We start from the raw sequence: 11,722 nt of genomic DNA on the forward strand, positions 1-11,722 counted from the left end.
CTCATATTAAGTTTGATACAATTTTAGATTAAATGAAATATTTATTTTTTGTTGTTTATTTCATGTTTGAAAATTATATATATGGGAGTTTGCCCAAATTAAATACATATGTTTGATTGAATAATAACAAATATCGATATGTCGTTACGTGTAATAGCTATTGTCTGGTATTATTCGGACATGCAAATTAATGGTCACTCTAAATTTTTAGTGCTAAATAAGGTTTAGGTATTTTTCATAGTGCAGCTCTGGTTAACCAACGAGTTGCTGCAAGTAATTAAAATACTTTTAGTATTTTATGAGTTCCCGCCAAGCAAAAATATTTTAATTTATGTGTTAATTTTTGTTCTTTATTATTTAAATATATGTTTTCGTGACTTGAAGTATAAGTTTAAAAATAAAATGCAATTACAAATATAATATAAATAACGGGTTGACCTTTCAAGAATACTGTTTAGTATGTAATGAACTCGCGCCAAGCAGAAAATTTTGAATTGATAATAATTTATATTTGTTTTCATTATTTATTTATATGGTGGTTGATTGGGGTGTGTGTAATCGTGTGCTTATAACTAATTGGCAAAAATCTTGAGAACAGATTGCGAGCCTAGTCAGCAGCTAAGGAATTGGCATAATTCAATGTAATTCACACTTAATAATAATCAATATTACTATGTGCAATCGTTGGCCCGCTGTCCGGGTATGCCGCGCAGCTCCTGGTTGAGTGTGCGCAACAATGGATGCTTGCCACAGCCGCAACGACCATGGAAATCATCCAAATCCAAGGCCCAGACCATGCCGCCGCCCAAGCGCAAACTGCGCACAAATTGCGCCTTGCGCCGTATGTCAGCCACATCATCGTAGGAGACCCATTGATTGCCGCTGTACGCATAGGGCCCAATGCGTCCCTCATCGTCACGCACCACCGTCCAGCCGCCAGCGCTGACCTTCTCACATATCTCATAGTAGGCCAAGAAGCCGCCGGCACGCGTGTAGGTGCCCGCCTGACCCGGCCCGACGGACCTGTCGTTCAGGGAGCGTGCCTTCGGATCGGCCAGCGAGAAGGATTGGCCATAGAGTGGCATGCCCATCACCAGTTTACTAGCCGGCGTGCCTTGGTCCAGCCAATAGTGTATGCTATAGTTGGCATTGAAGTAGGGATTGGCATCGCCCTCCACGTAATACAGCGGCGCCACGTGACCCGTCTGCTTGTCCCAGTGGCCATGGAAGTCGTACGTCATCACGGCAATCCAATCGAAATAGCGCGCCAGCTGGGGCACATCGTAGCCCGCGTCGATGACCATTTTGCTCGGCGAGACGGCGGCGGAGAGCAGCAGTCCACGTGGTCGGAAGGCATCGGATAGTTCGCGCACAAGAGCAGCGAACCCTTGCTTCTCAGCTGGCGAGCCCTTGGCGCAGTCCACCTGCCAGCACACCGGATATTCCCAGTCCAGATCCAAGCCCTCGAAGCCATATTTCTCAACGAATACCAAAATGCTCTCAATGAATCGAGCACGCGCTTTGGGATCGAGCACCAGACGAGCATATTTGCTGCCCAGTGAATCGTTCCAGCCGCCAATGGCAACGGTTACCCGCAATCCCTTCTGCTTGTACTCCACGACGCGCTCATAGAATCGATTATCGATATCTGCCCAGGAATCGTGCGTCTTTATGGTCAGACTGTTGCCGTTCAGCACCGCAAAGCCGTAGACGATGTGCGTGCAGAGATTCGCATCAATATCCTCGGGCAAATACTTGCCCTGGCCGGGCCGATACCACGCCCAATTGGTGAAGTAGCAGACGACCTTGTACGCCTCATTGCTGCCCAGCGGTGGAGCTGGCGTTGGCTTGGGTCGCGCTATGGGTTTCTTATTGGGCGGCGTAAAGGGTTTCTTAGTGGGTTTCGTGGCGGGCTTGTGAGTGGGTGTTGGGCTAGTGGGCTTAGGTCGATGCACCACTGGCGGCTGTGTGGTTTGATCCGAGCGAACTGCACACTGAGCATTGTTGGGCCAGTCGCAGTAGTTCTCGTTCCAGTGCAGACCAGCGGGACAGCTAAGGGCGAGAGGAGTTGGAGTTCAAAGCGAGTTAGGATAGTGCATTATGGACTCTTTCGGAGACTTTCGACTCACCGTTGCTCAATAAACTCGCCATATTGACAGATGTAATACTTGTTGCAATCGCGGTCGTGCGGTGCATAGTTACGCCCACCGCAATCTATGGGCTGACCAGGCTCTGCTGGCCCAGCTGGAGTCGCAACTATATTGGCCGGAGTGACGGTGTTAACGGTGGGCTTGGCTGACTGTATCGTGCCTTTGTCGCCCGCAACTGTAAATAAATATATATATTATAGATATTTAATAAAAGTCTTTTGCTTCACCCCTAAATAACACCCACCCATTGTCTTTTCGCTCGGCTCCAGTGCACACTTGGGATGTGGTCCTGGGTAGCCGCGTAGCACGCGGTTTATTGTCTTTAGCAGTGGATACGATTCGCAGCCGCAATCATTCTTGAAATCATCCAGGTCCAGGGCCCAGATCATGGCACCACCCAAGCCCATGGCGCGTACATACTCGCTCTTGTGCCGTATCATGGGCGCATCGTCAAAGGACACCCATTGATCGCGCGAGTAGGCATAGGGACCCATGCGACCTCTAGCATCGCGCACCACATTCCAGCCGCGTCGTTGGATATACGAACAGATCTCGTAGTAGGCCAGGAAACCTCGGGCACGCGTCGCCTCGCCCGCCTCACCGCCGCCATAGGTGGGTGCATTGAGCTCATTGGCACTGGCCTGGGCCAGTGAGAAGGACTGGCCGTACATGGGCATGCCCATCACAATTTTCTTGCGCTCAGCACCGCTCTCCAGCCAGTAGTTGATCGAGAAGTTGGCATTGAAGGTCGCAGTGCCCTCGGGATGATCGTACATGGGGGCCACATGACCCGTACGCTTATCCCACTGTCCGTGATAATCGTACGCCATCACTGCGATCCAATCGAAGTAATGTGAAAGCTCTGGCACATCGTAGCCCGCATCGATGACCTTTTTATTCGGCGAGACAGCGGCGGAGAGCAGCCAACCCTTCGGCTTGAAGGCCTGCGACAATTCGCGCACCAGCTCTGTGAAGCCTTCCTTCTCGTCGGCGGTGCCCTTCTTGCAGTCCACCTGCCAGCATACCGGATATTCCCAGTCCAAGTCGAGGCCATCGAATCCGTACTGCTCGATAAAGTCCATGACGTGGCGTATGAATCGGGCACGAGCCGATGCGCTTCTGACTAAGCGAGCGTATTTATCACCAGCTGAGTCGTTCCAGCCGCCAATGGCTACGGTTACCTTTGCGCCCTTCTTGCGATAGCTGACTACGCGCTCATAGAACTTGTTGTCCAGATCGGCCCACGAATCATGCGGCTGAATGGTCAACTTATCGCGATTCAATACAGCAAAGCCGTAAACGATGTGCGTGCAGAGATCCGCATCGATGTCTTCGGGCAAATACTTGCCACCGCCTTGACGGTACCACGCCCAGTTGGTGAAGTAACAGACGACCTTATAGTCGGTGCCGGAGTCGGCAATGGGATAGCCGCTCTCCATTTCGAAATCTCCCTCTTCAATATCCTCGTTGGGATCAACTTCGTTTTCTTGCGATGATTCCGGCTCGTTGTTGTTATTGTTGTTGTTGTTGCCTACCTCAGCACTGACGGATTCATTTTCATTGTTGGCTGTCTCATTGCTCGAGTCTTCAGAATTGGAGCCAGTTTCTGGCTGTGGTGGCTGCATGACTGCCACCTCCTGCTCCTCCTCCTCCTGTTCCTCACCGCCCTCGCTTTCAACTTCCTCAGCTTCGCTGCTTTCTTGAGCAGGTTTCTCCTGTGACGATTGTCCAGCTTCACTTTCCACAGATGCTGTTCCCACTTCCGCCGAAATGGCTTGCTCCTCCACAGATTCAATTTCTGCTGGAGTTAGACCAGCTAGGGGAATTCAAATATGACTTCAAATTAACGAGAATCATTGATAAGAATTTAGAATCACGACTTACGCGTTGGCTCATAGCCACTTGGTGGATCCTTTAGTACGTCGTGTATTTCCCTGAGCAATGGATGCACGCCATCACCGCAACGATTACGAAAATCATCCAGATCCAATGCCCAAACCATGCCGCCGCCCAGATTGAGCGCACGAACCAGCTGTGATTTCTTGCGTATCATGGCGGGATCATCATACGAGACCCACTGGGTGCCCTTGCGAGCGTAAGGACCCATGCGACCACGCTCATCCTGCACCACTTCCCAGCCCTGGTGTTTGACGCGCTCACAGATCTGTCGTTATAGAGAAATGATTAGAGTTACATCTATTGAAGAAAATGTCTCTCATATGAAGAGAAATTAGATTAGACCTACTTCATAATACGCCAAGAAGCCTGCGGCTCTGGTAAATTCACCCGCCTGACCAGGTCCTGGTGCCTTGGCATTGAGTCCATTATTTTTGGCATTCTCGAGCGTAAAGGATTGACCATATAGAGGCATGCCCATGACAATCTTGCGAGATGGAGCACCCCGCTCTATCCAATAGTTCAGCGAGAAGTTCTAAGAGACAGAGAAATTTAGTAATTGCATAACAATAAAGTGGAGCGTTTACTTACCGCATTGAAGTAATCATAGTCGTCATCCGGATGATGATACAAAGGCGCTACGTGACCCGTTTTTTTGTCCCACTGTCCGTGGAAGTCGTAGGTCATCACGGCAATCCAGTCAAAGTAGCGTGCAAGTTCCGCCACATCGTAGCCGGCGTCGATGATCTTTTTACTGGGCGATACGGCCGTAGAGAGCAGCAGACCTCGTGGCTTGAATGCCTCGGAGAGTTCCCTGACCCAGGCGGTGAAACCCTCCTTTTCATCGGCGAAGCCCTTGTTGCACTCCGTTTGCCAGCACACCGGATACTCCCAGTCCAGATCGAGACCCTCAAAGCCATATTTCTCGATAAAGTCGAGGGCATGTCGAATGAATTTCGCACGAGCCGCAGCATTGCGCACAAGGCGACTGTATTTATCGCCCTGGGAATCGTTCCAGCCGCCCAGGGCCAGGCTGACTTTGACGCCCTTGCTCTTCAGACCACTGACGCGTGTGTAGAAATTGTTATCGATGTCCGCCCACGAGTCGTGAGTGCGCAGCGTTAGCTCCGAGTAATCCAATACGGCGAAGCCATAAACCACATGGGTGCAGAGATCCGTGTTGATGTCATCGGGTGTATAGCGACCCAGACCCTTGCGATACCAGGCCCAATTGGTGAAGTAGCAGACGACCTTGTAGTAGCCATCGAGAGGCTGGAGTTGTGGCTTGTCCGTGGGATAAGTGGGTCGTGGTGTGGTGCTCGGTCGTTGGGTGGTGGGCACGGGCTTAGCTGCAGCCGGTGGCTTGGGCTTTGAGCTGCCGCTACTACTGCCGGCTGCACCACTTGCGCCGTTCTCTTTGCATTGCGCCGCCACGGGCCAGTCGCAGTTGCCCAGCGCCTCGTTGTAGTGCAAGCCAGGCGGACAGTCCGCCGCCTGCAGACGATTCCACAGGCAGAACAAATACTTGGAGCAGTCACCGGGATAGGGCACACGCTCCTCCCCATTGCAGGGATCCTCTTCACTGGCCTTGGACTGCACAATTCGCAGATACTTCTTGCTGGTCACGCACTGCACATTCTCCGGCCAATCGCAGATCTTCCTCAGGGCATCCCAGTGCAGCTCGCTGCCGCATTCACTCGGCACGAGCGCTCCATTCACGCAGATGTAGTATTTGCCACAGTTGCGGTGCGTGTAGTACTCGCCCTCGTTGCAGCGGGACGAGGTGGGTGGACGCGGCCGTCGAGTGGTGCGATTCGGTTTACGGGTGGTGCTAGTTGCCTGTTGAGGTTTCTGAGCTGGTTTTGTGGGCTTTCGACTGGGCTTGACGGATGTCGAAGGCCTGCGCGGCTTCTTGGTGGTGGTGGTGGTGGGACGTTTGGTGGTGCTGCTGCTGGGCCTTTGAGTGGTGCTCTTAGTAACGGGTATGCCACTGGTGGTGCTCGTATGCTGTTTCTTCACCGTGCACTGCGCCGAGGCGGGCCAATCGCAGCCTTTCACCTCGTTGTTCCAGTGCAAGCCACCCGGACAGAATTGCTGACGCAGCTCGCCCGGTATTATGCAATGGTAATAAGAATTGCAGTTTTTCTTATCTGGATAGAATTCTCCAGCCTCGCAGTTGGCGGCCTGCACCACCGGATAGACCAGAGCGGGCGCCGGTATAGTGGTGTGGGAAGGTCGTGCAGTTGTCTTCGTTGGCTTCGGCTTTGGTTTGGCGGGTCGCCTCGTCGTTATAGGTGCTGCTGTGCTGGTCCACCAGGCGGGAGTTGTGGTGGTGGTGGTGGTGGTGCTGCTAGTAGTGGGTCGTCGAGTAGTGGTAGTGCTGCTGGTGCGCCGTGTGGTTGTCGCACTGCTAGTGGGTCGGCGTGTGCTTGTGCTCGTGCTCGTTTGATCCCAAGTGGGCCACGAAGTGGTGTGATCACTGTGAGCACCGCCCTGCGAGCCATCGCTGCTGATGGTTGTCATTTGTGGTGGCACCGGTGTGATTGGCTGTGGTGGTCGCTCGCAATTGCTGCGTGTGGGTGGCTCCGTGTTCAGTCGACCCAAGGCCCGATTGACAGCCCTCAGCAGCGGGAAGGGTTCACTGCAGCAGCGATTCTGGAAGTCATCCAGATCGACGGTCCAAGCGGCAACACCGCCAAAATCATTGTTGACCGCATACCGAGCCTTGGCCTCCACGCTGGCCGCATCCTCATAGCCCACCCACTGATCCCGCAGCATGGCATAGGGTCCCGATTTGCGTTCCGCATCCCGTCCGGTCTGCCACTTCTGCTTGCGTATGCGCTGACAGATCTCGTAGTAGGCCAACATGCCGGGCTGCTTGGTCAGCTCGCCGGCATCACCAGGACCGCTGGCCGGGATGCCCTCGCCGACCAGGCGCTGACTGCTCTGCTCGAGCGTAAAGCTCTGCCCATAGAAGGGAATGCTCATGATCAACTTCTCGCGTCGTGCGCCCATCTTCACCAACAGCTGCATGGTGTAGTCCGTATTGTATTGCGGATATTTGTCCTGCGGACGTCCGTAGAGCGGACTCACATGTCCCGTTTGTCCCTCCCAGGCGCCATGGTAGTCATAGCTCATCACGGTCATATAGTCCACGATTTCGGAGAGGGCAGCCAACTCGTACGCCTCGCTGATGATCTCCTTGTAGCCGGAGATGGCCACGCCCAGCTGCATCTTGGGATTGACACGCTTCAGCTCTGAGCGTATCTCACGCAGCAGCTTCGTCAGATTGGGTCTATCGCTGGCCGGCCCCTTGGAGCAGTCGCTCTGCCAGCACTTGGGGTAGTTCCAGTCCAAGTGAATGCCACTGAAGCCGTGACGTTGCAGGAAGCCCGCCGCACTCGAGGCAAACACTTTGCGTTTAATCTCATCAGCAGCCAAGCGAGAGTATTTATCGCCGCTGGAATCTGTCCAGCCGCCCATGGCAATCAGCACGGGCACGCCCAGAGCAACGACGCGTTTGTAGTACTGATTCTCAATATCCACCCATGGATCGAACTCGCGTATGGTCAAGTGATCCGGATCGAGCGAGGCAAACGAATAGACAATCGCTGAGCAAAGTTTGGGGTCCAGCTGCTCGGGCACAAAGTGTCCATCGGCCTTGCGATAGAAGGCCCAGTTGGACATGTAACAGAGAACTTTGGGCACCGTGTTGTAGTTCTTCTTCTCCGTTGTGGTCTTTGCGTGTAAGAGAGCTCCGTAGGCGCCATCTTGCGTGAGATCTGCCTGGGCGAGAGCCCCATAGAACTGCTGCTCCGTATAGCTGTCCAGCTCATCGATATGCTCCAGCTGCTCCAGATCCACAGCCTTGAGCAGCTCCTGATGTGGGGAACCGGAGCGGTACGGTTGCGGCTGATAATTGTCGCTTGAACTGGGCGCTATGAAGGCGGCATATTTATCAGACACCGACCAGGGATCTGGCTCTACCAGATGCGAAACCTTTTCCTGCTTGATCTCCTCTGGCACATCGCGCACATAGCTGGCAGGCGAAGCAAACTCCAAGGATTCGTCATCCTCATCATCATCGTCGCTGGGCTGCGCCTCCACCGAGTCGCGTACAAAGGAGCGCAAGGGCGAGGATTCGCGCAGCTGCGCAACGTCCCGTTCACTGATGCTGGGCACACTCTCCACGGCGCTACGTAGCGGCAGGAACACCTCACCAAATGTGGGTCGAGTGCTGAAGCGACTCAGTGCACCGGGCTCATCCTCCACGGGCATGCTCTCCACGGCTGCCCGGACAAAGGCCGGCTTGTAGCTGGGCGCCACATGCACCTCGGGCGCCTCGATGCGAATGTGCCCAGTGGCCGCTGTTGCCCATAGGCAAAGCAACTGTAAAACGGTTTAAATAGGTGGTTATTATTATTTATTATTTTAGATATAACTACGAATAGCTAAACATTGTTTTCAATTACTAACTAACTAACGAATAATCTCTCTATTATTCGTCTGCTATCATAATATTAAATACTTTTCATTATATTTATTTAGAGGTCTTTTTATTTACTACTATTTCTACTACTATTCTTTGTAGTTCTCTATTATGTCTATTATTTCTATCTTTTTATTTATCTGCTACTACTTTATCGCTACTACTCTTTGTAATTCTCTGCTACTTAATGTCTATTATTATTTTTTATTGATTTCCTACTACTTTAGATATATTACTATTTGTATGCATTATTATATTTCTCTACTCCTACTTCAGCTTGATTATTATTTGTTCTATTCTCTACTACTGCTATATTACAAACACTATTGAAATATTCCATTTTACTACTACTATTCAAATATTAATATAATACTACTACTATTATGCTACTACTCTACTACTATTATACTACCAAAATAATAAAATTACTCATTTTTACTATTACCAGTACAGTACCATTTGGTAATATGATAATACATTCCCCAATTGCTTGAGACTTACCAGCAGCCCGTTTAGCGTAGCTCTTCTACGCATGTTAAAATACTGCTCTTATCTTGTCTTCCCTTATATTTCACTTCAACTGCAAAGAAACCAATATAGATTTTTCAATTAAGCTTGTAATACCTTCTCTTGTTTTTAAGTGTGATTCATAAATGTAACTTGATTTTTACCCAAAATATCATTATTTATATATATTGGGCTATATACATGATTTATTGAGGCAGACGCACGCATTATCACGTCAGCGCGTTGTCCTCTCAGATTACGTGCGGCAATGCGTCTTACATTCTAATTAGGTTAGGTTGAGGCTGGATGACAAATTGGGAAGTAATTGTTTGATTCTCTTTTTATTTTTATTTTAATTTTAATTTTTTTTGTATTTTTTTTTTTTTTTTTTTTTTTTTTTTTGTATTTTGTATTTGTGCCCGGAACTTATTTATATGCCTATTGATTGTAAGTGATAAATGTCTACGGGCAATAAATATATATTATATATACTTCAATATTTGATATGCCAGACACAGCATGACCTAGGCCCACCACGCCCACAAAATATCAATTATATGTATAATATAATTATGTTCCTGCTTAGAATGCCAAACAAAACTTGCTTACTTTCCCACCGTTTTTCAAATAATTATTATAAATTAGCATGGAGATAAGCAACTTGTATAAGCAGCGACGTTTAATTGCCAGAGATTTCAAATTGATTTAATAAATTCGTTTTGTTTACTTTAGCATTCATTTAAATTGTTTGAATGTGCCGCTTGGTTATAAATTGAATTGCGGTTTTGATACAATATAAATGATTATCTTAATTTTATTTTGCTAAATTTTAGCAATTTATTTTAAAGATCTTACGCATATGCATTCATATATAAATATATAAATACTTAAATGTATTTATTTATAAATAATCGAATCTTCTATTTCAATTTGTATTACTTTTTAGGAATTTTTATTTCTAGTTCAACAGTTTTATATTTCTTTTTATATATTTTAGTATAAATTTTGTTATCTAGTGTATTCCACATTGAAATCCTTGAACTGCAGTTTAAGCAGACAAAGGGATTTTGTATCTTGGGAACTTTAGCTCTATGAGTCAAGAGTCGTGTCTGTTAATAATTATATATATATATATATATGTAGGTATGTCTTTCGCGGGTTTTTGTTTCAATATTTGCTAATAGCTATTGAATTATTTATAACTTTTCCTTCTCTTTCTATTAAGCCCATGGCTTATTTCAAAATGCGTGCCAAATTTTGTTCTTTTTGCTCCTTTTTTTTTTTACCTTATATGCAAATCGGTTTTCAGAATTGGGTTAAAAGCTTTACGATGTTGACCGGTTATTTATTTTTGATTATTTGCTATTTATCATTATTTCTGTTCTGGTTTTGATAATTAAACATAAAGAGACGTAATACGGGGGAGAAGGTTATTATGTATGGTAATCAAAAGAAATGTAACCCACGCCAATGATGTGAGTAAAAGATGTTGGGCAAGTTTTGCGATTTAGAACTGGGCAGGTTTTCATTGGAGGTGAAAGAGAAAGAGGGAGAGAGCGAGAGCGAGAGCGAGAGAGTTCATTGAACGTCAAGAACCTCGGCCCACTGATCCTGTCTGCATATTTTAGATGTGGCGAATTAAAAAAAAAAAAAAGCTAGTAGAGATTGTGCAACAAGAGAAAGGCGGCCGCTTTGAATAAAATTTGCTTGCGTGGAACTTTCGGCTTGTAAATATATTTATTATCTATGTAGTCCATCAAGAGCAAATACATGAATTTATTTATATATTTCACATTTAATGCAAGTCTTTTTCAGAACAAAAGTCTTTTGTTTCGTTTATATACACATATAAAATACTTGGTTGGTTTTATGTGCCACTATTAAAAATCCATAAACTTGGTCCAGAAATCGGACTTCTACGCGTATCACACAAATATACACAGTAAAGCATTTCTTATGCACTTCACGTACACACACGCACACCCACACACACACACAGAGAAGAATTCCACTTAATATTCAATTTGATGTCCATTTACTGTTGCAGCAACACACGACACACTGTTTGTATAGAAAGTTCTCACTACACTTGACTCATTCACTTACTTAGCTGGACGTATCCAAAGTGTGTTGTATATATAAAAGAAATATTCAGATATATTCCAGAGGGGGTTTTCACTTGTCGCGGCTACCTTCACGCATGCGCGCCCGAATCGAAACTGTTGCCGATCGCACTGAAGAGGCTCCTATTTATACGAAAACGGAGCGTGCTGCAAAAAATACAAAATACATAAAAAAAGAACGCCCGCGGCAACGTTCTAAAATGTTAAAGTAACAAGAAAGGAAAGTTTAGCATATAGTGAGCGCATTTTAAATACTCTTTGGGTTGCCGGAATAATTTATTAATGGCAATTAAATAAATATATAAAAATATATAAATTTATATATATATATTATATTACGTCATGTATAATAATATATAAATTTATATAATGAAATGTAAAATATATATATTTATATTTAATACAAAATTGCATTAACTACAATCAAACGTTTAGAAGATCAATAAATAAATATATAAAACAAATATTTATTTAGACAAAATTAATTGTATTTCAGAAACTACATAATTAATTATATAAGTGCTATATAAACAATTGTAGTATTTGGAATAAATATT

The 11,722-nt window shown here is 46.7% G+C and overlaps 1 protein-coding gene across 1 annotated transcript; it reads right to left on the reverse strand.

The window, feature by feature from the left end:
- Positions 1-322: 322 nt before the first annotated feature.
- On the reverse strand, positions 323-11,271 carry Cht10 (Chitinase 10). The gene is made up of 8 exons (XM_089256800.1): positions 11,149-11,271; positions 9,037-9,115; positions 4,638-8,435; positions 4,396-4,581; positions 4,035-4,314; positions 2,395-3,966; positions 2,130-2,325; positions 323-2,052 (listed from the first exon to the last, which is right to left on the reverse strand). Exons 2-8 carry the CDS (start codon positions 9,067-9,069, stop codon positions 672-674), a joined length of 7,446 nt encoding a protein of 2,481 aa, XP_089112926.1. The 5' UTR covers positions 9,070-9,115; positions 11,149-11,271; the 3' UTR covers positions 323-671.
- Positions 11,272-11,722: the final 451 nt, after the last annotated feature.

The sequence above is a fragment of the Drosophila navojoa genome, chromosome 3, assembly GCF_054131105.1.
Source record: "Drosophila navojoa isolate 15081-1374.11 chromosome 3, UAZ_NAV_1.0, whole genome shotgun sequence".
In the NCBI taxonomy this organism is placed as follows: Eukaryota; Metazoa; Arthropoda; class Insecta; order Diptera; family Drosophilidae; genus Drosophila; species Drosophila navojoa.

Excerpts from the sequence above, each read along its gene's own strand:
- Cht10 (XM_089256800.1), bottom strand. The coding sequence starts at position 9,069 with ATGCGTAGAAGAGCTACGCTAAACGGGCTGCTG. Across the intron at positions 4,582-4,637 it reads ACTATGATTACTTCAATGCG|AACTTCTCGCTGAACTATTG; the intron begins GTAAGTAAACGC and ends TCTGTCTCTTAG. Across the intron at positions 2,326-2,394 it reads GCCGAGCGAAAAGACAATGG|TTGCGGGCGACAAAGGCACG; the intron begins GTGGGTGTTATT and ends ATTTATTTACAG.